Below are 21420 nucleotides of genomic sequence, written 5' to 3' on the forward strand. Positions count from 1 at the left end.
TCAAAAAGACTAAGCAATTTGTCTCCCTTTGTCGGCAGAAATTCGGGTTAAAGGCTTTTGTTTGTTTGCAGATAAATCATGCATTTTAATTTGATTTTTTAGGACAAACTGTGCCAAGGATATCTAACCCTTTGGACCTGGGGCTTGTTTACTGTGGGCTTGCTACCATAAGAAAGGGTTCACAGAGACAATGACCTCGATATGATTACTTCGGGGGTGGGCATGGTCATGGGCAGGGGCAGGGACATGGGCACGGGCACGGACATGGACCACCCGGTGTCCTCGGCATGAGGAGCCTTAATAATTGAGGTGTCATCAAATTTTAAACGCTTTCGTTTGTCACGCCCGCCAAGTGCAGCGGTGTCGATTAACGTCACACGGACATGATATGCGCCAGTCAAAACTATAAGGTCGAGTCCTTCGGCGCCTTGATTTGAGGACTTTGCCTACATCATCGCGGCAGCAGCACAGGCTCTCTGTTCCCAGGGAACAGTGCTCCGCAGACTGTAACCCAAACAAAAGGAGGCCACGTGCAGGACGAGCGCTCTGCCGCTCTCTGCCGCTTTTTGCCGCTCTCTCGCAGAATGCGCTCTCTTTCTCGGCACGAGCTTTGGCCTACGTTAACGGTGTCCTTAAGCTTTCGGTAAAACCGTTACGAATCGAAGTTCCTTTTGCAACGCAGCTCGGTTCATTCGCTTGGTGCTCCCTTCACCTTGAATGCAATGAAGAGGGCGCTATGTTTTATTTTCTTGTATATTTTATTTTATTGACAGCTAGACTTAATTGTTAGGTTCGGTTAGGATCTAAAAATATATAGTCTCTAAACATTTTGCTAAGTTTTCATTACCATCTACCGTACCATATACATTCCATCATGATATTTCCGCATTATTTATAATAATTGGTTTTGTTTTACAAAAAGTTTCGATTTATTGGAATGTGAATTATTGTAAAATGTTCCTCTATTAGTGTGATCTTAAGGAATTTGGTTTCCGTTTTTTGCCGTTGTATAAATTCGTAAAGTTTTGTTTTGGTTTTAATAGTCGTCCAAATAAGTGCAAAATATATGTTAAACTAGTTCAAAAGTGCAAAAAACGTTTGTTTTTTAAATTAAACTATTCGTTTCAACTAAGGTGTTCCGAAAATGTAATTTCTAGAGCTATTCTCGAAAGATATGTGAGAGGCTTCTAAATAACATTTGGTTTTCCATTAAGCTAAATTGAATTATTATTCCTTTGTAAACTGAAAGTCCCTAAATAATCCGAAGACAATTAGATCGTCTAAGGAGTACATCGTAGCACATAGATAGTTTTTTGATTTTCTGGGCTTGGCTTTAGGTACACTTATCGGGTTTGCGAACTCAGCTTGGACACATTTATAAAATATGCTGCTTCTTGTCGTGAGCCCCCATCTTCCCTCTACACTCCCCTACTCAAATCTCTGGATTTCAGGCACTACTCGTACATCACTAGAAAATTCCTAAGTATATTGTTCAAGACCCCCAACCAGCTTGCTGCTTTCCATCCATTTTTTTGGTGTCCAAGGTGTTTTAGTACATGTGCTGCAGGGTATACGGATAGCAGACCGCATAGCTGGGCACTCGGGAATACAGTCCCGACATGCCCTTCATGTAGACGTACTGGACTGGCGGTCGCAGGATGCTCTGCTGCTTCTTGTCCTCCTTCTTGGCGGCCGGAGCACGGGAGGATTTGGAGCTGGAGCTGCTGCTGCTGCTGTTGTTCGAGTTGTTCGGCGACAGGGATTTCTTGGGCTGACGCAGTGGAGTGCTGCTGCAGGACAACGAGCGCATCGATGCATTTCCCGTCGGACTGGAGAAGTGGTGCAGGATGCGGCTCACCGAGGAGGAGATGGAAATCCGGCTGAGGTGCAGTCCCGGTGACTTTGCGGACGCGGCGGATGCGGATCGTGGCTTGTTGTTCTCGTTCTCGTTTTCGTTCTCGTCGTGGCGCAGCTCCACCTCATCCTCCGCCTCGTTGCTGCTGCCCTCCTCGCTGGTGTCCTCCTCGAAGTGCAGCTGCGGATGCAGTTGCTCCATGGCACTGCCGGGTCTGTAAACGGCCTCCACATAGATGTGCCCTTGCTGATCGTAGTAATCCAGGCCGGGCGAGTATCTGGAGCAGGCCGATCCGCTCGAGGTCCGGGATGTGTGCTCCAGGTCCAGGGAGGAACCATTGGTAGGGCACTCGTGGCTGCCACGCTCGTAGCTCAAGCTGAAGGAATCCGTGGAGCTGCTCCTGATGTCGTCCTGGCTGCTGTAGACCGTCTCGTTCTGTTGGTTCTGGTGGTGAAAGTGCCTGCCCAGGTGCCGGCTGAGCAACTGCAGCAAACTCCTGGAACGGGAAAGTTTCTTGGGCCCATTCCTCGGGTGACGATGCAGCTTCTCCTTCTGCTGCTGCTTGCCGAGATCCATGGAGGAACTGGCCGCTGAACTGCCGCTGGAGCTCGACTTGGAGCCATTGTTGGGTGACAGAGTATCCATGGCGTGAGTTTGTATTCTCGCTGAATTTATCAGATATAGTTTAGTTTATTTTTTGGCACTGGCACAGTAATTCAGTTCGTGTTCTGGCTTTCAGTTTTAGTGGCTCTCCAAGGGAACTTGTTTCAGGATAACGCGAACACTTGATGTCTCGGCGAAGACTACCAGTGGCAGGCGTTTGGCACCCGCTTTTATACAGCTCCTCAATGCCGCAGCAGCTTCGCATCCTAACCTTCGCCCCCACGAGGACACTTCCCGTCGCTCGGCTACAGCTTCGTGATCCCGACGTGGGTTCGCCTGCCATACTGACACACACCCGTCGGAAATCAGTGCCCTGTGTGCCGTCGAGAAGGACACTACATTACACTACACCACTCGAGGACTCCTTTTCGAAGCGCAACGAGTCGAGGCGAGTACCTGTTGCTTGCCGTGGGGTTTTCCACTCAACGTGACTGCTGATGCTTCCCCTTTTAACCGGACTAACAAAGGCAGCTAACAACACTTTGGGCGTCGCTGGTTGCACTTTTGAGTTTTTAGCATTGTTGTGCGTGATTGGGAACGTGATCCGTGCACGTCATTCATCCGAGCGACGAGGTTGTTGATTAACACTTCCAGAAATTTGTAAGAAACTAATAAAGGCAGGTGCAAAAGGCAATTCTGGGAGCCAAAATTAATGGTCGTGCTAGTTGACCTTTGTACAGAATTAGAATTACAGAATCAAAACAAAGAAAAATATCAATTTGGCTAAATGTTTAAATGGTTTAAAATGTAACAATTATTCAACATATAATTTAACACCTCTTGCTCAGAAGAATATGAAAGTCCGAATCATTTAGACAGTTTTATTCCATTTATAAATATCTCTCAAAGTATAATTAAAGAGGGTAAAATAAAGATTCAAAGATTTCATTACTTGTCAAAATGATTTACTTCAGATATTATATGAATTAATTAATTAAGAAATATTGCTTACAAGGGAAAGTAATCAAGTAGAGCTAGGCCATCATCAACCTATATATGTATTATCAGCCATAAAATTCCCAAATTCTAATTTCCAAATTCATTCCAAATTTTATTACAATAATATATACTCCCCAATTTTGTGCAGTGTGGAAAGCAACACCTTTAGACGAACAAGTAAGGCGCACACCTTAATAGCTGCTCAGGCCAGGAAATGGCTAAAACTGACACATGCTCAACGTGCAGGTGTCGCACCTGAAACTTTAACCCATGTGTTTGCAAATCACGAGTCGTCAAGAAATCGAAAGGATGGAGTGAAAGCCGGAGAGTGATTCCCTTAATCCCCGATGGTTTCTGCAATTATGTGCTCCTCCCAACCCAACAGGTTGCAGCTGCAGAAGACTCAAGCTGCGCCTGCACGTTTTGCAAACGCATTTCGGTTATGTAGGGCCCCCTGAAGATACAACATCTATAAATAATTGATAGACCGCCGAGGACATTAGCATAATCGGCGGTTCGAAAAGGTCGAATCTTTAAATACCCTGCATTCAAAGCAAGGAAATGTCGTCCTATTAATGTTGCCATTAGCTCGACAAGCTTTCAATAAACTACTCATTGTCATTTCTAAATTCTGGACTAAATCTATAATTTAAATAGCATAAAATGGATATTTTGGAACATGTTTTGGTCAGTGTGTGCTATGAACATTTAACTTTAGTTCCTTCTTTAGTTCTGCGTGGCATTGGCTACCGTAAATTAAGACGCCCACATAAAGCTTACTTCGAGTGCTCTCTGTGAGAACCAATCGAAGGGTTTTGTGACAGGAAATCGAGAATCCAGAAAATTCAGTCAGTGGGTCACCGGAGTCCCCGGGGATATGGCACGTACTCAAAGCCCACCTCCCACTATATATATCCTTATTCAAGAAATATATATAAATCATCCTGACCTGGGCAAAAAAAAAAAGGCTCAGCAGTGCGTGCGAGGAAAATAGTGAAAAGTCTTTTGTGTGATTTGCGCATCTATTTGCCGTGGCTTTTGGCTTTTAAACGGAATCAGAGCAGGAACGACGATAGCGACAGGGCGCCGATTCCGAGATCGAGGGCGCCATAGCGATTGGCATACGGATAGGGGTATCCGTGCGGTCCCGGGCTGTTGTGGTAGTTCTGGTAGTTGTTGTAGTAGCCACCTGCCGGGTACGGTTCTCCGTAGTAGTAGGGTCCTGGCTGGGGGCCCAGGTAAGGCTGCTGGTAGCTGACGCCGAAGGAGACCAGCGGCTTGGCCTTGATGCAGGTGGTGGCCACCACCAGGAGCACTGCTAACTGCAACAGGAGCAGGTGAGAGGAGCTGGTACTTTGCCGATGGAATTGGCTACCTACCCAGAGATAATTGCGCATTTTCTGTTCAAACTGCCAACTACGCCGTCCAGAGTCTTTCTCACTTTGAGCTCCTCCTTGCGCTCCCGAAGACCTTTTATATCCAAGGTTGGGGTCCTGGGATGCAAAGCCTGTTTTTACGTTGGGTAAACAACTTGACGGGGGTCCACTTCCACAGCCCGTTCTAAATTCTGGTCGCCCTTTTGCCAGCTGCACGCCGAAAAACGTTTCAAGTTTAAAGAAACATGTATGGAGTAAATTTAACTTCATACACTATTTAAAATATATACTGCTTTAAATCCAGTTTTACAGTAAAAGAGTGTGTTTGTCTACTACAAAAAGTATGAAAGGCAAGTCATAAGTTATTAACACATCTTAACTAAACATACTTCGTTGTTAAATATATTTACCAGAATTAAACAGTATTAATCGTGTCCAAGTGTACTTATTTTGCTAAGCTATGTAAGATTGTTGTTCGCATAGATTTGCCTGCCTAGTCGAGGCTGCGATTTCTTTAGCCATTAATTGGACATTGCAACAGCCTTGAACTTCCCCATGGACCGAAACGGATGCCAATGCAGATGATGCTGACGGTGGAGCTCCTGCTCCTCTGGAAAGCAACAGGTTTTCCACAGAGATGATGCGCTCTGGTAAGCTGATACGGATGCCACCTTCCCGCGCCATTCCACCCAATCAGATGTATCTGCTGGCCAGAGCAGCAGCTTCTAATTAGCTTTGCATAATTAACGCGAACTCAATCTGGTTTCGTAATCATCAATCTTGGTTTTTGATAGCCGGTTGAGTACTGTATACTTTTTTGTAACGATCAATCAATTACTTGCAATAATTATACTCGGTGGAAATTAAAGTACGTTTTTTTTTTACAAAAAGTAAGTAAGTGTAAGTAATAAAAGTAAGTAAATAAAAGTAAGCTTTAAGTCGTAATCTTTACTTCAATTCTATTCTTTTATTTGTAACCTGATTATTCAGTGATTTTTTTATATGGTTATTATCTTTATACTTATAAAGTTTTCATTATTTGTTAATGTAAGTGAACTAAGTATTTTAAAAAATATGTATAAATAGTTGTTTAATTCAGCTTGTTAATTGAAGGTAAAGTAGTATTAAGACTAAGATTTTACCCACAGTAGATCAAATAATTTTGGTCGAACAATCTAATCTTGATATGAACGATCTTCTTAAAAGTAGTTATGCAAATTGAACTCATTGTTATTTATTTGTATTGGGTAGTCAAGGGGATTATGTTATTTTCCAAGGACATCGAGGTATTAATAAGCCCGATTAAGAGGTCATTACTAGCCCTGCTGAGTATCAATGGCCATCCAGCAATCTGCGCATTTGCGTGTGTTCCATGGGTGGATGCCATGTGACAGCCTCGGGTCACGTTCCGAAGTGATTCCTCTCGGGATCGACGTGCCACACGCCAAAGGGCAAAAATCGGGGAAGCAGCCTGTGGGAGTCACATTGCACCTTGCGGTGGATTCTACGGCTTCTTTTTGCTACGGTGACGTTGGCCGTGCGACATGAGTCTTGATTTGTTGTCACTTTTGTGATTTTATTAAATTTAGACACGCCTCCAGGAGCATAGGTGAACAACTGTATGTGAGGACAGGGATTTGGGCGGGGTTATTCGATATAGCCATTGTTGTAAGGGGCTTTATAATTGAACAATTGGAGGCCGAGTTCAACAGACAGCGGGTGAGCCAGGTCACTCGGTTTTGGGGGAAGTAGGAAAGTTGTTTTGTCAGACAGCTCCATACAATGGGGCTTATCATCTGGAGTTAAGCACCTGCGATGAGGAGTGGTCGAACTTTATTCAAATTTCACTTGGTTACAATTCACTTGAAGGTTTGTTGCTCCCCGCCAGCTAGTAGGTGTTAGTAGATGTACTCATAGGTCAGGGGCTTGTAGTCGCTGCGATATTGCTGCTGGAAGGAGTTCGGGGTCTCCACGCTGTGGTAAAGATGCGATTCGGCGGCTGCCGGGGCAATCAAACGGGAATAGGCCAAGGGCAGGACGGCCGAGGACCTGGCAAAAGTACTGGGGTAGTACCCATAGCTGGGGGTATAGTAATACACCTCGTGGCCCACAGCCAGGGCAAGCAAGCAGGCAATGATCAGCTGTTAGATAAAAGCATTTGGTTAAATATAAGTAAGGTGGTATACAGAGGAGTTTCCCGATCTCACCAGCTTCATTTTCTCTCGTTGCAGTTCCTTGAAGATCACCTATCCAACTGAATAGCCATTCCTCGCTACTCCAGGCTTTTATAGCTCCCACTCGCAATCAGACCTTCACTTTGGCTGCTGGCCAAGGTCAAAGGTATTTGCCCAGCAGGCGGCAAATGAAAGAAGCCCTTAACTCACTTTGAATGGGCCAGTTGCAATTGCAATTGCCAGCGGAACTCGTTCCCTGCCACTCAGAATCCAGTTGCGAATCGCATGGTCGTGAGTCCGCTGACAAGGCAGCGAAACCGCAATTCCTCTTGGGTTGTAGAACTGCGGAGAAGTCTAGTTGCCTCCTTCCCATTTGGACCAAAGCCTTGCCTCTCCTCGCCAAATGCCTGATTATTTCGATAGAGTGCGCCAGAAAGCAAATACGTAAACTGTATAGTTTACTTGTTTGATTTGGATCGATTCTTAAGGATATTTTGTACATTCATAGTTGAACAAATTATTATTTTGGTGGTATTCTAATAACTAATTATAGAAAATCATTTATTACATATAGTGTTTTGACGGTAAACAAGATTTTAGCCAAACCTAAAAATAACTGATACTTCAAATAAGCTAAAGTTCTTAGAAGGATTTCTGTTTAGAGCACTTACGTAAAATTATCATCAATCAACTAGCGACATCTCCTATAAGTGTATGTATGTTCTATTTTTGCCAAGGCGCAAATGTAGGCATCTCTTTGACGTTTGTTTACTTCCATCGATTTGGACTGCGACTTGCTCTTGTCCCCAAAATAAACAATTAAGTGCGTCCTGGATTGAGACGCACTTCCGGTGTTTTCCCGCCTTCAATCGGGAGACTTTCAAGGTCAGTGGTGGGTGTGGGTGGTGCGGAAAAGTGGCCAAGTTTCCTTTGTCTTCGAATCAGTGAAAACAAACTCCCACGCCGAAATCAATTAAGTGAGTTTATTGTTCGAGCTGTGTAATTCGGCCAAATATTTTCATTTTTATGTGGGTTGTTGATTTGTTATTTGCCCAAAAATTGCGCAGTTTCCGCACATTATTTTGAGCTTCTGCGGTGCGTATATCATAGTATCAGCTTCGCATTAGTGATGCAATTTTTGGTGGGTGGGCCACTGCAGCCAGTCACTCACCTAAGCTCGCGGACTGGGAAATCTGAGCACTCCGCGTCCGCTAAGATTTCAAAGAGACTCGTGGGGTTTTGTATATCGGACCAAGGTCGAGCGATTGCTGGGGCTTCTTGGCTTTTGAGCTGAGTTATAAAAACCGGCATCGCACTCAACCAGCCATCAAACCATCTTTTGGCAGCTTCTCAACGAGTTCCACTTTGAGTTTTGCGTTCCAGAAGTTCTTCAGCAATCAAAACCGCTTCAAAATGTTCAAGCTGGTAAGGATATCCTGGCCTCTCGCCGTATAAAAGAAGTTAATTAAGTGAGCAACTCATTCCGCCTCCAGTTCGTATTCCTCACCTTCTGTCTGGCTTTGAGCTGTGCCGCTCCAGGTTACCTGCACTCCTCGCCCATCCTGACCAGCTCCTACCACAGTCTGCCCTCGGTGCGCGTGGTCCAGCCCATTTGGACCACCTCGCACAGCGTTGTGCATCCCATCAGCTACGGGGGATACGGCCATGGCCGTGGACTTGGATATGGCTGGATCTAGGAGGAGCCATCTCACAAATAGGCGTCCTCAAGACTCGGCCGCCAGAGCACCTGTCGCCCGAAGCTCAACTCGAGTTCCCCGGAGTTGAGCCATCTCTTTGACGGACATGCCTCTAATAAAGTTCTGAAATTGGTCTGAAATTTATGTGTCACAACATCTTTTTTGTGGAGGAGGGGTACGCTCCATCCTATGGGGTATTTAAGCCGCCGTTGTTGTCTTACTTTGGCTTAGTTATCGTTCAGATTCGGAAGGGACATGTTTGTTGTAGGTACACTTACAGAAAGTAGGGGTTCTAGTGTTAATAAAACTTAAAGCTATATCTGGCATGAACTTAACATTTTTTATAAAATACAAAATATGGTTTATTGGCAAAAACTATTAGAATATAAAGAAAATTAAATATATTATTAAAAAGCCAAGTTGCGTACTAGTCGAACATTTGCCAGTTTTAGCCAAATATCTTTCTAAAAAAATACTTAAAAATGGAGTTGTAAGACAAATATATAAATTTAAAAATAATTTAGTATAGTTCAGATACTTAAATTTGTATCAGCTACATATCCATACTGAAACTACGATTTCTTCGACAGTTTATCTCGATTTGGTTCGTTTTATTGAACACGGTATGGTGTCAACCAATATATTTCGTCATGCCAACTCAAGTAGCCCGCAGCTTTGACACAGCAGAGGATACTTTTTACCAGGAACCAGAAATTGAAGGGATTCAGTTCATTGAAGACCCCGCCAAGCTACTCCAGCCCAATGATTTCTTTCGAGAAGTAAACAAATTTGTTATCGGCGTCCAAGAATTCATGCAGAACCCACCGACTTCCCTGTACAGTGCATTCAACCAACTGCAGAGCAATGCCAAAAAGAACCATCAGAAACACCAGAAGCCCGTGAAAAACAAGGTGGTTCTTGACCCCTTCGGTAACATTTCATTCACCCTGGGCTGGTCAGCCAACCTGGGAGTGTTCAATAGCATCAGTTTCAGCAAGAGTCGGAGTCTGGTTAACCACAATGGATGGACTAAGGGTTAACACACCGCTTCACTGAATCAATAGCCAGATGGTAACATACTTCTGGGCTGGCCATGGCATTATAATTTGAATTAAACCGAATTTTACATAACACACAATAAATGCAAGCTCATTGTTCGAGTTGGTTTGGATCTGTTTTTGATTTGCCGCATATTACGTATACGCCACGGTGTCTAATTTTAAACGCCGCACGTTGCATTGTCTAAGCGTAGAGTATTCTACCCGAAATGAAATGGCTGCACGCCGTTCAACATGTGTGTATTCCAAGGATAATTATCTGCAATTATTAATAGTTTGGCCCTGTTCATGACACTCGGCTCCTTTGTCCACCTGGAATTTAGATGTAAGTGGTTCATTCATCTTCGCATCACTGATTATGAGATTGTTCCTAGAAGCTGTAGGTTTGCCCTTTATTAGAGACGAGTATCAGTTGTTTTCATTTCATGTTATATAAAGAATTATAGTTCTTAGATTTTATTAACATTTTTAATTTCTCTATTTAGTTTACTTCAAATTCTAGTTTCATGTAGCAATATACATATGTACTCTTCTTTGAAGAAAACGCTACATTTAGAATAAATAAAATAAACAAATTCTTTGAAATAGTTTACCAATTTGTACACATTCCCGGAAATATTATTACACATTTATGTTAGATGCCATTGATATATATAGTAAACTATATGTCCATCTAAAGTAGCCTATATATCTATCTATATTAAAGTATATATCAATGGAACCTCAATGTTCCTCTTCCGATCCCAGTATTACCCCATTTGAAAAGTAAAAGAAATGTGTTCGGTTGTTTGAGAGTTTATTTCAGTTTCATTGCTAGTGTCCGTGTGTTATCCTTCCAGATTGATCTTTCTTCCTGCAATCTACTTCTTCAGGAGAAGAGGAGAGGTGTAGGCGGCATAGGGAGCAGCGTAGGAGGCGGTGTAGGCAGCGGTGTAGGGAGCAGTGTAGGCGGCGGTGTAGGGGGCAGCCACGTAGGGAGATGCCACATATGGAGACGCCACGTAGGGGGAGGCGACGTAGGGGGAGGCCACGTAGGGGGAAGAGTAGGCCAGAGGAGCCACGATTCCGGGCTTGGCGGCCACGCAGGCAAACAGAGCGAAGATGACGGCGGCGACGAACTTGAACATCTTGGGAGGTTTGGTTTTTTGTTTGGTTTTACTTGTCGGATTGAACAAATGCAACTGATGTCTAAAACAGTCCAGACTTGTGGCTTTTATAGCCCCACAACCGAATGCCTAGCGACCTTGCAAGGTCTCCGGCCGAAAACACAATTATGTTGCTCAGGCCAGTCACGTACCATTCGCAGTTGGCTTCTGCGAACGGATTTAGGTACGATTGCGCGTACTTTGGCTAATTAAATTGGTGGGCCAAGAAATCCAAGAGCTGAGCTTAAGTGCCAAGGCTAATTGTGGGTGGTCATTTGGGTATAAAACGCCGTGTTCATCCAGCAGTTGTCATCAGTTTCGTTTGCCCGCAAATCCAAACAACCAAATCCAACAAGATGTTCAAGTTCTTCGCCGTCGCCCTCTTCGCCCTGATTGCCTGTGTGGCCGCCAAGCCCGGACTCGTGGCTCCTCTGGCCTACTCCGCTCCTTTGGTGGCTGCTGCTCCGGCGGCTGCGGTTTACAGCCGGGAATACCACGGAAACTTCGCGGCTCCCTACGTCGCATCTCCCTATGTGGCTTCTCCCTACGTGGCTTCTCCCTACGTGGCGTCTCCCTATGTGGCGTCTCCCTACGTGGCATCTCCTTACGTTGCTGCTCCCTACACCGCTCCTCTGCTGCTGAAGAAGTAGGATGGATGATCCAGGACTTTGCGAAATCGATGGTACAACTCAAACCGAAATAAACAAAATAATAAAAATATAAAAAGCGAAACGCAATTCTTTTATTATTATGCAGAAACATTTATTTAGCAATCTTTAGTTTTGCTAAACATATATAGACTTACATTTGCTTACCTATTTGAGAACGTGAATTATGGTTGCAACAAAATAATTTGGAAAAGCGGGCTTATCAGGACACATATGTTACATTTGTAAACATTTACATATTTGCAGAAAAACGCTTTTATTACTATTATTTTCCTACGCTTTTACTTCAAGGTCTTCCAGCTCTCAGTTATCAGAACTCAGTGCCATACAGGAAGTGGGATCTATGTGTGCAAGGTCGCTTCAGATAAGCCTCCAAGTGATTCTCGTCTTCCTTTACTGACACCTTATCAATTTCTTTTCCGCATTTGTCTTTGTGCAAAGATCTTTGAAAACCAAAACAGAATATAACATGTTTTATTTCACTAGTTTTAATGAGAGATTTTTGACATAAGGACGTTATTTATTTATTTTTGGAGATATTTTTGCGATATGAAATCTTTTTACAACCTTTCCGAATTTAATGTTATTTTGCAATTTTATTTCCACTTTGTCATAAAATAAAAACGTGTACTTTAGCTGAGACTACTGAAGATCTTCACTGCCCATGGTGAGATTAGCTTCCATTGTGGCATTGGAGCGGAAGACAATGCTGCTGCGATCATATCGACCGGATCGATGATTTTTCAGATATCGGAGGACTATCAGCGACACCACGCCCACCAGAACCAGGCCGCCCATCACGTAGGCGAAGACCTGCATGAAGGCCAGGTGGAGTTCCAGATTCTTCGAATGCGATCCTACAATGTCCAACTGCTTCGATAACATGTGGATCTGCGACTCTAGCCGGGATTCCTCGGCGGTGAAGGAGGCATTAACGGCCTCTTGGGATTGACTGATGCAGGATACGTCTCGGATGTGTGGGGTCTCCTCCAGATTGGTTTCCGGTTCAATATTGAGCACTACGGACTCGGCGAGCGACGGTGGGATGAGCAGGTGATGCAGATAGGAGCAGTTGAAGCGGTTCCGAGATACTCCCAATTTCTGAAGCTGAGGAAAAGCTTTGGAAAACGTGTGATTTCCCTGCAGCTCAGTCAGTCCATTGCCGTCGATGAGGAACTTTCTCAGATTAGTCAGATAGGGCACAAACATATCCAAATTGAGACTGGTCAGGTTGTTAAAGGAAAGATCCAGTTCCTCCAAGTACTTCTGCTTCGAAAACATTCCAAACTTAAGCTCTCTAATTCCGGTTCCTCGCAAATTTAAGCCCCTCAGTCTCTTAAGTTGCGAAAAGGTGCTGACATTAAGGGGACCTATGGGATTTCCCGATACATCCAAATAGAGCATGTGTGTGATATTTGTGATATTTGATATGCTAGTCAACTTGTTGGCGCTTAAGTCCAATGTTTCGATGTGCAAACTCTGGTGCAGAAAGAGCTCAGAAATTTGGTTGTGACTGGCGCGAACGAATCGAGTTGCATTAATGGTCAAATTTGTCAGATAATTATTATCCAAGTGCAGCTGATGCACAATGTTCTTCTCTGTCAGCTGAAAGTTCTTCAACTCATTGTAGGACAAGACCAGATTCTCCAAGCTCGCCGCGTCGGCAAAAGTGTCCGGATGGATAAAAACCAGGCGATTATTGGACAGATTAACCTCCTTGATGCGCCGCATATTGCGAAAGACTTCCGGTTGAATGCTAGTCAGTAGATTTCCCTCTAAGGACACCTTCTCCAGGTACTCGTTATCCTTGAAGATGTCGTTGTGCAGCTCCTTCAACAGATTGCCCGTTAGAAAAATCTGGCTAATGGTATGCAGGCCACAGAAGGCATTCACACTCAGCGAGGATATCTCGTTGTAGGACAGATCCAGACGCATCAGGACATTGGCACCGATGAACACAGATGTCTGGATAGAAGTCAGATTGTTGTAGGCCAGATTCAGATACGTGAGATTACTCGCAGCACTAAATGCATTCCTCGTAAGCTCCAAAATATTCGTATTCGAGACGTCCAGGGTCTTTAGGTATGGGAATGTTTCGAACAGATGGAAGGGCATATAGAGCAGCGTTGATTCGTAGAACTTCATGAACTTGACCATATTTCCGGGTGGTATGTTCTTGATCACGACATTCTGACTGTGGGTGACCGTGAATCCGGTGACCGTGCAAAATGCCTCGTTCACGTCCATAAATCCCATGGAATCGTACTCGTCGCATCGCAGGGGGATGTCTCCCCCATTGCCATCACAACCCGATATCACAAGAATAAGGATAAGGATCACTTCGAGTATCCTTCGCGTTTTATTCATCTTTGATACGAACCGCTCGCCGTCAATTAACATTGTAAACTGCATCAGTGCAATTTCGCAGACTGCCATCCAGCTTCCACTCCATTTGTATTTACATATAGTATTGTATTCATTGATTAAACTTTATCTGGCTCCTCCGAAGATTGCCAGCTTTCAGTAGTCCAGCGCAATAGTGATAACATATTGTCGGTCTGCACTTTGTTTTGTTTATACTTTTATTATGCACTACATTTTAACGGCAATTTCAATAAGTTCTTTTAATAAAAGATACATGTTACAAGACGTAAAATATCTGTAATTGATCTGGGGTAAAAAATAAAAAGTTTTATTCATCTCATTTGGAATTCAACCCACGATATATATTTATATATAGCAGTAATAACAAGGTTGTGCATACCAATTTTGGTAATACCTAGTGTTTACACATGTGTATGTATCTTGGCTAACCAGGATAGTCTTGTGCTTCTGGCATTCAAGAGTAAAAGCTAAAGAGTAAAGGGTATACATAGTTCGTCCTCTTCACAAAGAGTTCCCCTTTAGGATGTAGAGACATGTCTGGTTTCATTTTGCACCAGAGATATAAGCCCATATAGGCACATTTTCGATTGTGAATGGATGGTAGGCTGAGCTTGACTCTTATAAAAAACTGTCTGCTAACTTTAGAGCCTCTGTTATCAGGCGACCCCCTCGAAACTGCATCTGCATCTCTCCATGCAGTTTATTGACCTTACGATGCGATGCGAGTGCGTACGTAACTGGGGTTTTTTGGCTCGTGGGTGAGATTGACCGCGTTGCATCAGCCAAGCGGATTGGATTTTGGCCGAAACGAAGGATCGGGAGGACGACATGGTTTGGATTGCATAAAGCCCGTTGCAGCCGACGAACGTAACCCTGAAACTATGCGAACATCGCAATCGGATTGGAGCGTGCACTTCCATTTCATTGATTCCTGGCCAACTCTTGGCGCAGGAGGTTACTCATCGGCAATTAGCCGTGTCTGCTGGCATCAATCACATCGGGCTACTGGTCACCTTCGCGGCGACAACTTTTATGGGCTCACAATGCGGACGTGCCCGAAATAATGGATGGGCTTTGACTCGAATTCAGACTCGGATTGGGATTGGAATCGACCTCCGCGGGCGGCGGGCACGTAGCCAAGCGGCCAATTGAGCTACTGAAAGGCCGCTCTGCATTCCCATGCAGGTGGTATAGAATCATTCGCCCGATTATCGTGTGTGCCCAGAAATTCAAAAGCATCTACGCGGTGTTCGGGAGCTATAAAAGTTGCATGTCGAGCGACTCAACTCATAGTCCAATTTGCTAGCTCAAATCAAACTAAACTAAACCATCATGTTCAAGCTGGTAAGTGGATGGTCATCCATTTGGATCCCGATACCTGGAGTGTATTTAACTGTCTATGTTCTTACAGTCTGCCCTCGTTGTCCTCTGCGCCCTGGTGGCCTCCTCCGTGGCTGAGCCCAAGCCCTCCGTCCTGGCCGCCGCTCCAGTGGTTGCCGCTGCTCCCGCCGGAGTGGTCACCGCCACCAGCTCGCAGTACGTGGCCCGCAACTTAAACGGCGTGGCTGCTGCTCCAGTTGTTGCCGCCGCCTATACCGCTCCCGTTGCCGCCGCCTATACCGCTCCAGTCGCCGCCCCAGTTGCCGCCGCCTACTCCGCTTATCCCTATGCCGCCTACCCATACAGCGCCGCGTACACTCCTGTTTTGTAAAAGGATTAACAAATACCAAAAAGGATTTGAAATGGACTATGAATAGACCCGACTGGCAATAAAACAAATCAAACGAAAGCTTTAAAGTATTATTCTTGGACGGGGATTGGTGTTCCTTTTATAAATGACAAAAAAACATTTTTTTATTTTTGTTCAGTTATTTTTCATTTATTTGCTTTTGTGAGTATTCTAAAATTAATTATTGTTTTCCAATCCTTTGGCGAAAGCAAAAGTTTTTTATGATAATTCAAAAGAAAATCATTTAAATACATTGGTAAATTGTAATTAATTGTAATTGTAATTGTTACAGTTCATATTTAGAAGTTTCACCTTTTCTAAATCTTTTTTTCTGGATCCGACTGTTTTGCCCTCTTAAAATGCGGAAATGTACCCGACAAAATACCAATTCAGTTGCGTCATTATCCATTGATAAATCGCAGATGGCAAAAGTGATAGATTTCTCAAACTGTATAGATACATAGGTAGGTACGCGGCATCTCTCGTAGGAGAATCACGTGTTGGCCGTTTAAAAAATGCCGGCTGAAAGTTGCGTCAACCAAATAAGTAATTATGCATGTGCGTGTCTAAAAATATATATTTTCGATTCAAAGCGTGCAATAACGAGTAAGCTAACAACCATAACAGGGAAAAGGATTCAACAGGAGGGACAAGAGGGGCCCTTGACCAGCTTATGGCCACTGGGAGGACGATTCCCTAGGCAGCCACTAGGTGAACGGGAATGGAGGTGCTGTAGCGTCCGAATGGCAGCCACGCAGCTGGGTAGAACAAATGATAGCTCGGCGGCGGTGCAGAGCCGACAAGTGGTGGTGGCCCCAGTGGTTGTGGGGGAGCAGCAGCTCCAGCTTCCTGGCGAGGCGGTGGTGGAGCAGCCCGATGGGCAGGGGGCACTTCGATCTCCTCGGCAGCATCCTGGATCTGACCCGCGGCAGCCAGGTAGATCAGAAGGAGGAGTACCACCTGAAATGGCCACCGATGGCGAGGCCTCATCATCTTTGAGCAAGTGCATCGACTTCTCCGCGGAGAACCGCTTGAGACTTACTAATTTCCTGTACATAGCTTATCCGAGCTGATAAGATCTGATAGCTCAACGTTCTGAAAACGAAATAAACATGATCGAAGCGACAGAACCCAGCTTTATAAATTTCTGAACCCAACCCGGCAGTTTTTGTGGGTCATTCCAAGACTTGCCGATGGATGGATCAATATCCAGCGACGATTTGCTATGCAAAACACGGACTCACATTCGATTTGTTTTTCGCTTTTCGTCACGCTTTTAAAAATACCAAACGAAACCAAAAGTGCAAAGCCATAATGCTCAAGATTCTCCTTGGCTGGCTCTAAAATGGACTTGGAACCGATCTGAGAATGGCTTGTGCATACCAATGGCCAGGCATCACCTTCGCTTCGATGTGGCTTGGAATTTTCTCGACCGATTCTGCTATATATACCCGGGTGGATGGTGTCTAGGAGATATCAGTCTAGTACTTGAGAACCAACCGTTCACAACCAACCCAAAACAGCCAACATGTTCAAATACGTAAGGATCGCAGGATAACCGGACTTCCTCCACGCCACGGATTACTCATAAGGACCTTTCCTATCCTTTCAGTTCGCTCTCTGCCTGTTCGCCATCGTGGCCTGTGTGGCTGCCAAGCCGGCGGTGCTCGCCTCCCCACTGGCCTACAGCGCCTACTCCGCTCCCTATGTGGCCGCATCTCCCTACTCGGCTGCCTACACCGCCGCTTACACCGCTCCAGTGGCCGCCGCCTACTCCGCCTACTCGTACCCGTACGCGTCCGCCTACTCCGCCTACCCCTACGCCGCCTACTACCGCTAACTGCATGACTAGATCGTGATCTTATCTTGGCTACTGAACCGGACCTGAACACATATACCTATTGCAACAAGGATACGTTCCTGCTAACCACCCACACCATTCCAGCGCTCTCTTCTCACATCCCTGGTATTAGTTCGGCGGACTCTAATTTCCCACCTCTGCCGTGCCGACTGCTGAAAGTTAAGTCATGGGAACAGGACATACCACTTACACAAAGAAAATATTTTTGTTGAAATAAATACTGCATTTTGCGTAAAACGTACACCACTTCTTACATTTTTCTTGCATCACCTAGTGAACTTTTATGTGAGACTGCTTATATAATCACATACTTTTAGGCAGTGCTCTTCTGTAGTGAACCACTTGAAAGGCTGACAAAACTGGTCAATTAATTTGTTACACCATTACACCAATGCAAATATTTGTTATTTGTAAGGCAAATATTTTTTATGAAATATGAGATACCATATTTTCACTGCACAGTTCCCACACATTATGTGTTTTTCTAGCCTTCCTAATTCCTTAATTTCCACGGGCTTGTAGGAACCTATACCTTTATTTTAACAGCGCCTAATCGATAAACTGCATAAATCCAGCTTTTTTGAATATCAAAACAATCTGGAAAAGTTTTCATAATCTTTTGTGACTAAATACGTATTATTGCTTCAATAAAATAGAAAATGTAAAGGTTACTCTGTTCTCCGTGGTGGGTTGTCTGTGCTTACGTTGGATTAAAAGGGTCAACGAGACCGCCAGTTTGTTGAACTCGCGATGCTCTGTTTCTGGTGTCCTCAACCTTAAGCCAAGGGCTCAACTCGATGACGTCCTTCGAAACTGGATAAACCGCTTCTATTTTTATTTGCATCTCTGATTAGAATGCAAAGTGGCGTGTTCGAGTGGCGGACAATTGAAACTTAAAGACGGTTGGAATGACACGCACGTCCATCGCCCACAAAACGCACTGAGTGCTAAATTATGATAATTCAATCCGCAATCGACAGCTGCTGACGCCAGTTGCGGAAACGCTCAAGTTGGGCGGGAAAAAGCATATATTGAAAATAAATTCACATGGAATGCGTACATATGCCTTCCATTTGAAGGCATATCGACAAACATGGATCTGCAAATCTTTAATTGAGCTAGTAAAAACCAACCAAATGTTTGGCCCTGTTTTAGCCCTGGTACGTGATAGAAATGCGTTAAACCTGCCGGATTTTGCTTTTGGAATTTGCTTTGTCAAGGATGCAGCGGATACTTGGCTATATAAACCACTTCAGACCCAGCACAAGTCATCAATCAGAAGTCTAGCTTCGAAGCAATCACAACCAAATCAATCAAAATGATGAAATTCGTAAGTGGCCAATATTTAAGAATGTTCCAAAAATATAACAAGTCTAAAATAACAATTACAAAAGTCAAACGAAAAGACGTGTACTCCAAATAAAATGATTGTAAAAAATAACTTTTAGATTTTACAAGCTATTTGTTGTATTTATAGAACTTCCTTTCAATATGTATTTATGTGTTCTGTTTGCTGGAATTTCTTCCTGCAGTTCGCCGTTGTCCTGTGCGCCCTGTTCGCCGCCGCTGCTGCCAGTCCTGGTCTGCTGGCCTACAACGCCCCCCTGGCATACTCCACCCCCCTGGCTTACAGCTCCCTGCCAGCTGCCGCCCCCCTCGCCTACACCGCCGCCTACACCTCCGCCTACGCCCCCTACGTCGCCCCCTATGCCAGCAGCTACAGTGCCCACAGTGTGGCCCACAGCGCCGCCCTGCCCGCCGTTTATGCCGCCGCCCCTGTGGCCACCATCCTCAAGAAGTGAGATGTCCCCGGATGCCGAAGGGATCCTGCAAGGATGCCGCACGTGTCCAGCAGACATCGTCACTGCCGCTGCAAAAGATACAGATACAAACAGAGATGGAGATACTTGCGCTCGCAGGCAAACAGAAATTAAAACGCAATGCATCAGGCCCACGCACTGACCGACTAAGAACCGAATCGAGTTTTATTCCTTCCGTTTGGTTTTAATATTGCTGTGGGCAACGGGAATTTTGTTCTTTTTCTTCAAAGGAAACAGATAGTGCCGGTTGTTCTGCAGAAACCGTGCCTTATTTCAATAGATACCTGGATAGGATTTTCCTAGTGTATAAATATATCAGAATGCATATGGATACATTACATTATGATAGGTATGGTTTTGGCTTGTGATATTGCAAAGAATTATAAGCTTAACTTCATTTAAATAACATGCATTACACTCGAGTGCTCAATTTTCTAACTATGCCAAAGGTCACAAGACCACTTTAAAAGATTATTTTGCGACGATGCATTGTAATGTATTCATTTAAGGTTATCAGGCGACTATTTTCATTAGACAGCTCCCATATGACAGAGTGCCCTCGAAGGGTGTACCCAACTCTGGCCTGTTTGTGTACCCATTCCGGTTCATCGACACTTCGCCACGTTCCAGGACGCAATCCTTGAGCTTGTTTACCCAGTTCGCACCCCTTTATCCCTTATCCCCTGACCCTTTGCGGTTTATACGGCCAGCTCGCGGCATTGTTTATCACTTTGATTGCAAGTTGCGTGTGTGTGAGCTTAGAGGTCATTGCATTTCCAACGCCACTGCGAACCTGGGAAAACATGGACTCCATTGAAAGGCGCCGCTTGAATTGCATTTTGCTAATCACCCGCCATCGATAAGTTGAACAAAGCCACGCCTCAATCGAGCCCACTACGCCAACTCTGGCATTAATCATGCGCCGCGTGCAACCGTCGAAAAATTTGAAAATCAAATCAAGAGAACGACATTTAACTAAGAAACTGCATTTTGCAAATTAATTCAAGTCTTTGAGTGGCTGATTCTAAGTTCCCCTCGATGTTTTCAACGCCTTCATCACGCCCCCCTGAAAAGCAGAAAAACGCCTCCTTCTGCACGTGCAGTTGCACTTCTTGCAGCTAATTTACTTGTTTGTGGCTGCAGTCGGAAAATTAAATTAAAATTTAACGCTGCCTTTTGTCTCGATGGTCACGCCCCATTAATAAGCTGCCCCCTCGCGAGGCATGCGGCGAATTATAATTGCCGAAGCCCCAGAAATTGCACTTAAACGTTCCGTTTCCCAGGCTGCAGTTGGGGGTACTCTACGAAGGAGTTGCTTAGATGGGGTGAGTAGGCTGGAAATAATGTTTAGTATTGTTAAACAGTCTAGCTTACTGTTAAAGTGCCGTATTTTAGTTAGTTGTTTCCTTGAAAGTTCAGATTTTAATGCTGTCTTATAATTAATTGGAGATAAGTTACTATAAGGCGTATACTAAATTGTAGTTTGTCGGAGGATTTGAAAATATTCGTTTTCTAATTTTTCAGATACACCAGATATTTTATTGATGGAGCTCAGTTCTTAATACCCTTTCTTAAGTTAATACGTAGCTGCATCGTATCTCCATGTAATCTAGCTAATACCAGACGCTCCCCAAATCGAATATGATATCCATCCTACCTCCAATTAGCAGTACGCACATCAAGTTGGCCAACTAGGGGACTTCTAGGCCCATATGCTATAATTACCCCCCGCTGCTGGGCGACTGCTCAGCCGATTACAACAATCTTGTCTAATTGACAGTTGTACACTGTCATTCGAGAGCAGTGGAACGATATGGCCGGGCTGCGTCGATTAGAACTTGCTGCGATCAATTTGCGGATACATCAATAAAAAGCAAAACCCGATTTAAAGGCGCTCGCATTTCAGCTGTGCTGCCCAATAAATTGCGTTTTGATTTAATCGCTGTGTTGCACAAGTGCCACAAAATTAATTGCCTGCGATTTTTCGCACTGTGTAGATAGCAGCGCGGCACCAACTGCGCATTGAGCCGGATCTCAGGAGGCTCTTAAT

General features: G+C 44.5%; 12 protein-coding genes across 13 annotated transcripts; 6 read left to right on the plus strand and 6 right to left on the minus strand.

The window, feature by feature from the left end:
• Positions 1–1549: 1549 nt before the first annotated feature.
• LOC122618101 (putative protein TPRXL) lies at positions 1550–2500 on the minus strand. The gene has a single exon (XM_043794234.1). The coding sequence runs from the start codon at positions 2498–2500 to the stop codon at positions 1550–1552; it is 951 nt and encodes a 316-aa protein (XP_043650169.1).
• A 2012-nt stretch (positions 2501–4512) lies between these two features.
• LOC122617873 lies at positions 4513–5153 on the minus strand. The gene is made up of 2 exons (XM_043793897.1): positions 4837–5153; positions 4513–4779 (listed from the first exon to the last, which is right to left on the minus strand). The coding sequence occupies exons 1-2, from the start codon at positions 5101–5103 to the stop codon at positions 4513–4515; spliced, it is 534 nt and encodes a 177-aa protein (XP_043649832.1). The 5' UTR covers positions 5104–5153.
• A 1578-nt stretch (positions 5154–6731) lies between these two features.
• On the minus strand, positions 6732–7070 carry LOC122617953. Its single transcript, XM_043794021.1, has 2 exons — positions 7041–7070; positions 6732–6974 (listed from the first exon to the last, which is right to left on the minus strand). Exons 1-2 carry the CDS (start codon positions 7047–7049, stop codon positions 6732–6734), a joined length of 252 nt encoding a protein of 83 aa, XP_043649956.1. The 5' UTR covers positions 7050–7070.
• Positions 7071–8420: 1350 nt separating this feature from the next.
• On the plus strand, positions 8421–8704 carry LOC122618115. The gene is made up of 2 exons (XM_043794257.1): positions 8421–8432; positions 8501–8704. The coding sequence occupies exons 1-2, from the start codon at positions 8421–8423 to the stop codon at positions 8702–8704; spliced, it is 216 nt and encodes a 71-aa protein (XP_043650192.1).
• Positions 8705–9186: 482 nt separating this feature from the next.
• On the plus strand, positions 9187–9744 carry LOC122616796. The gene is made up of 2 exons (XM_043792358.1): positions 9187–9194; positions 9258–9744. The coding sequence occupies exons 1-2, from the start codon at positions 9187–9189 to the stop codon at positions 9742–9744; spliced, it is 495 nt and encodes a 164-aa protein (XP_043648293.1).
• Positions 9745–10622: 878 nt separating this feature from the next.
• LOC122617905 lies at positions 10623–10889 on the minus strand. The gene has a single exon (XM_043793950.1). The coding sequence runs from the start codon at positions 10887–10889 to the stop codon at positions 10623–10625; it is 267 nt and encodes an 88-aa protein (XP_043649885.1).
• A 362-nt stretch (positions 10890–11251) lies between these two features.
• On the plus strand, positions 11252–11557 carry LOC122616944. Its single transcript, XM_043792534.1, has one exon. The coding sequence runs from the start codon at positions 11264–11266 to the stop codon at positions 11555–11557; it is 294 nt and encodes a 97-aa protein (XP_043648469.1). The 5' UTR covers positions 11252–11263.
• A 171-nt stretch (positions 11558–11728) lies between these two features.
• On the minus strand, positions 11729–13951 carry LOC122616942 (toll-like receptor 3). Its single transcript, XM_043792532.1, has one exon. It carries the CDS (start codon positions 13940–13942, stop codon positions 12218–12220), a length of 1725 nt encoding a protein of 574 aa, XP_043648467.1. The 5' UTR covers positions 13943–13951; the 3' UTR covers positions 11729–12217.
• Positions 13952–15359: 1408 nt separating this feature from the next.
• On the plus strand, positions 15360–15671 carry LOC122616943 (pupal cuticle protein C1B). The gene has a single exon (XM_043792533.1). It carries the CDS (start codon positions 15360–15362, stop codon positions 15669–15671), a length of 312 nt encoding a protein of 103 aa, XP_043648468.1.
• A 714-nt stretch (positions 15672–16385) lies between these two features.
• On the minus strand, positions 16386–16746 carry LOC122617981 (extensin-3). The gene is made up of 2 exons (XM_043794077.1): positions 16732–16746; positions 16386–16649 (listed from the first exon to the last, which is right to left on the minus strand). The coding sequence occupies exons 1-2, from the start codon at positions 16744–16746 to the stop codon at positions 16386–16388; spliced, it is 279 nt and encodes a 92-aa protein (XP_043650012.1).
• A 427-nt stretch (positions 16747–17173) lies between these two features.
• LOC122617626 (vitelline membrane protein Vm26Ab) lies at positions 17174–17791 on the plus strand. The gene is made up of 2 exons (XM_043793552.1): positions 17174–17229; positions 17302–17791. The coding sequence occupies exons 1-2, from the start codon at positions 17218–17220 to the stop codon at positions 17527–17529; spliced, it is 240 nt and encodes a 79-aa protein (XP_043649487.1). The 5' UTR covers positions 17174–17217; the 3' UTR covers positions 17530–17791.
• Positions 17792–18848: 1057 nt separating this feature from the next.
• Positions 18849–19457, plus strand: LOC122617921. Of its 2 annotated transcripts, none has more exons than XM_043793980.1 (2): positions 18849–18880; positions 19083–19457. In XM_043793980.1, the coding sequence occupies exons 1-2, from the start codon at positions 18869–18871 to the stop codon at positions 19350–19352; spliced, it is 282 nt and encodes a 93-aa protein (XP_043649915.1). In that variant the 5' UTR covers positions 18849–18868; the 3' UTR covers positions 19353–19457. The 2 variants fall into 2 exon arrangements, with proteins under 2 accessions (XP_043649915.1, XP_043649916.1); XM_043793981.1 differs by having other exon boundaries at positions 18873–18980.
• The last annotated feature ends 1963 nt before the right edge of the window (positions 19458–21420 follow it).

Source organism: Drosophila teissieri, chromosome 3L (genome assembly GCF_016746235.2).
Source record: "Drosophila teissieri strain GT53w chromosome 3L, Prin_Dtei_1.1, whole genome shotgun sequence".
Classification (NCBI taxonomy): domain Eukaryota; kingdom Metazoa; phylum Arthropoda; class Insecta; order Diptera; family Drosophilidae; genus Drosophila; species Drosophila teissieri.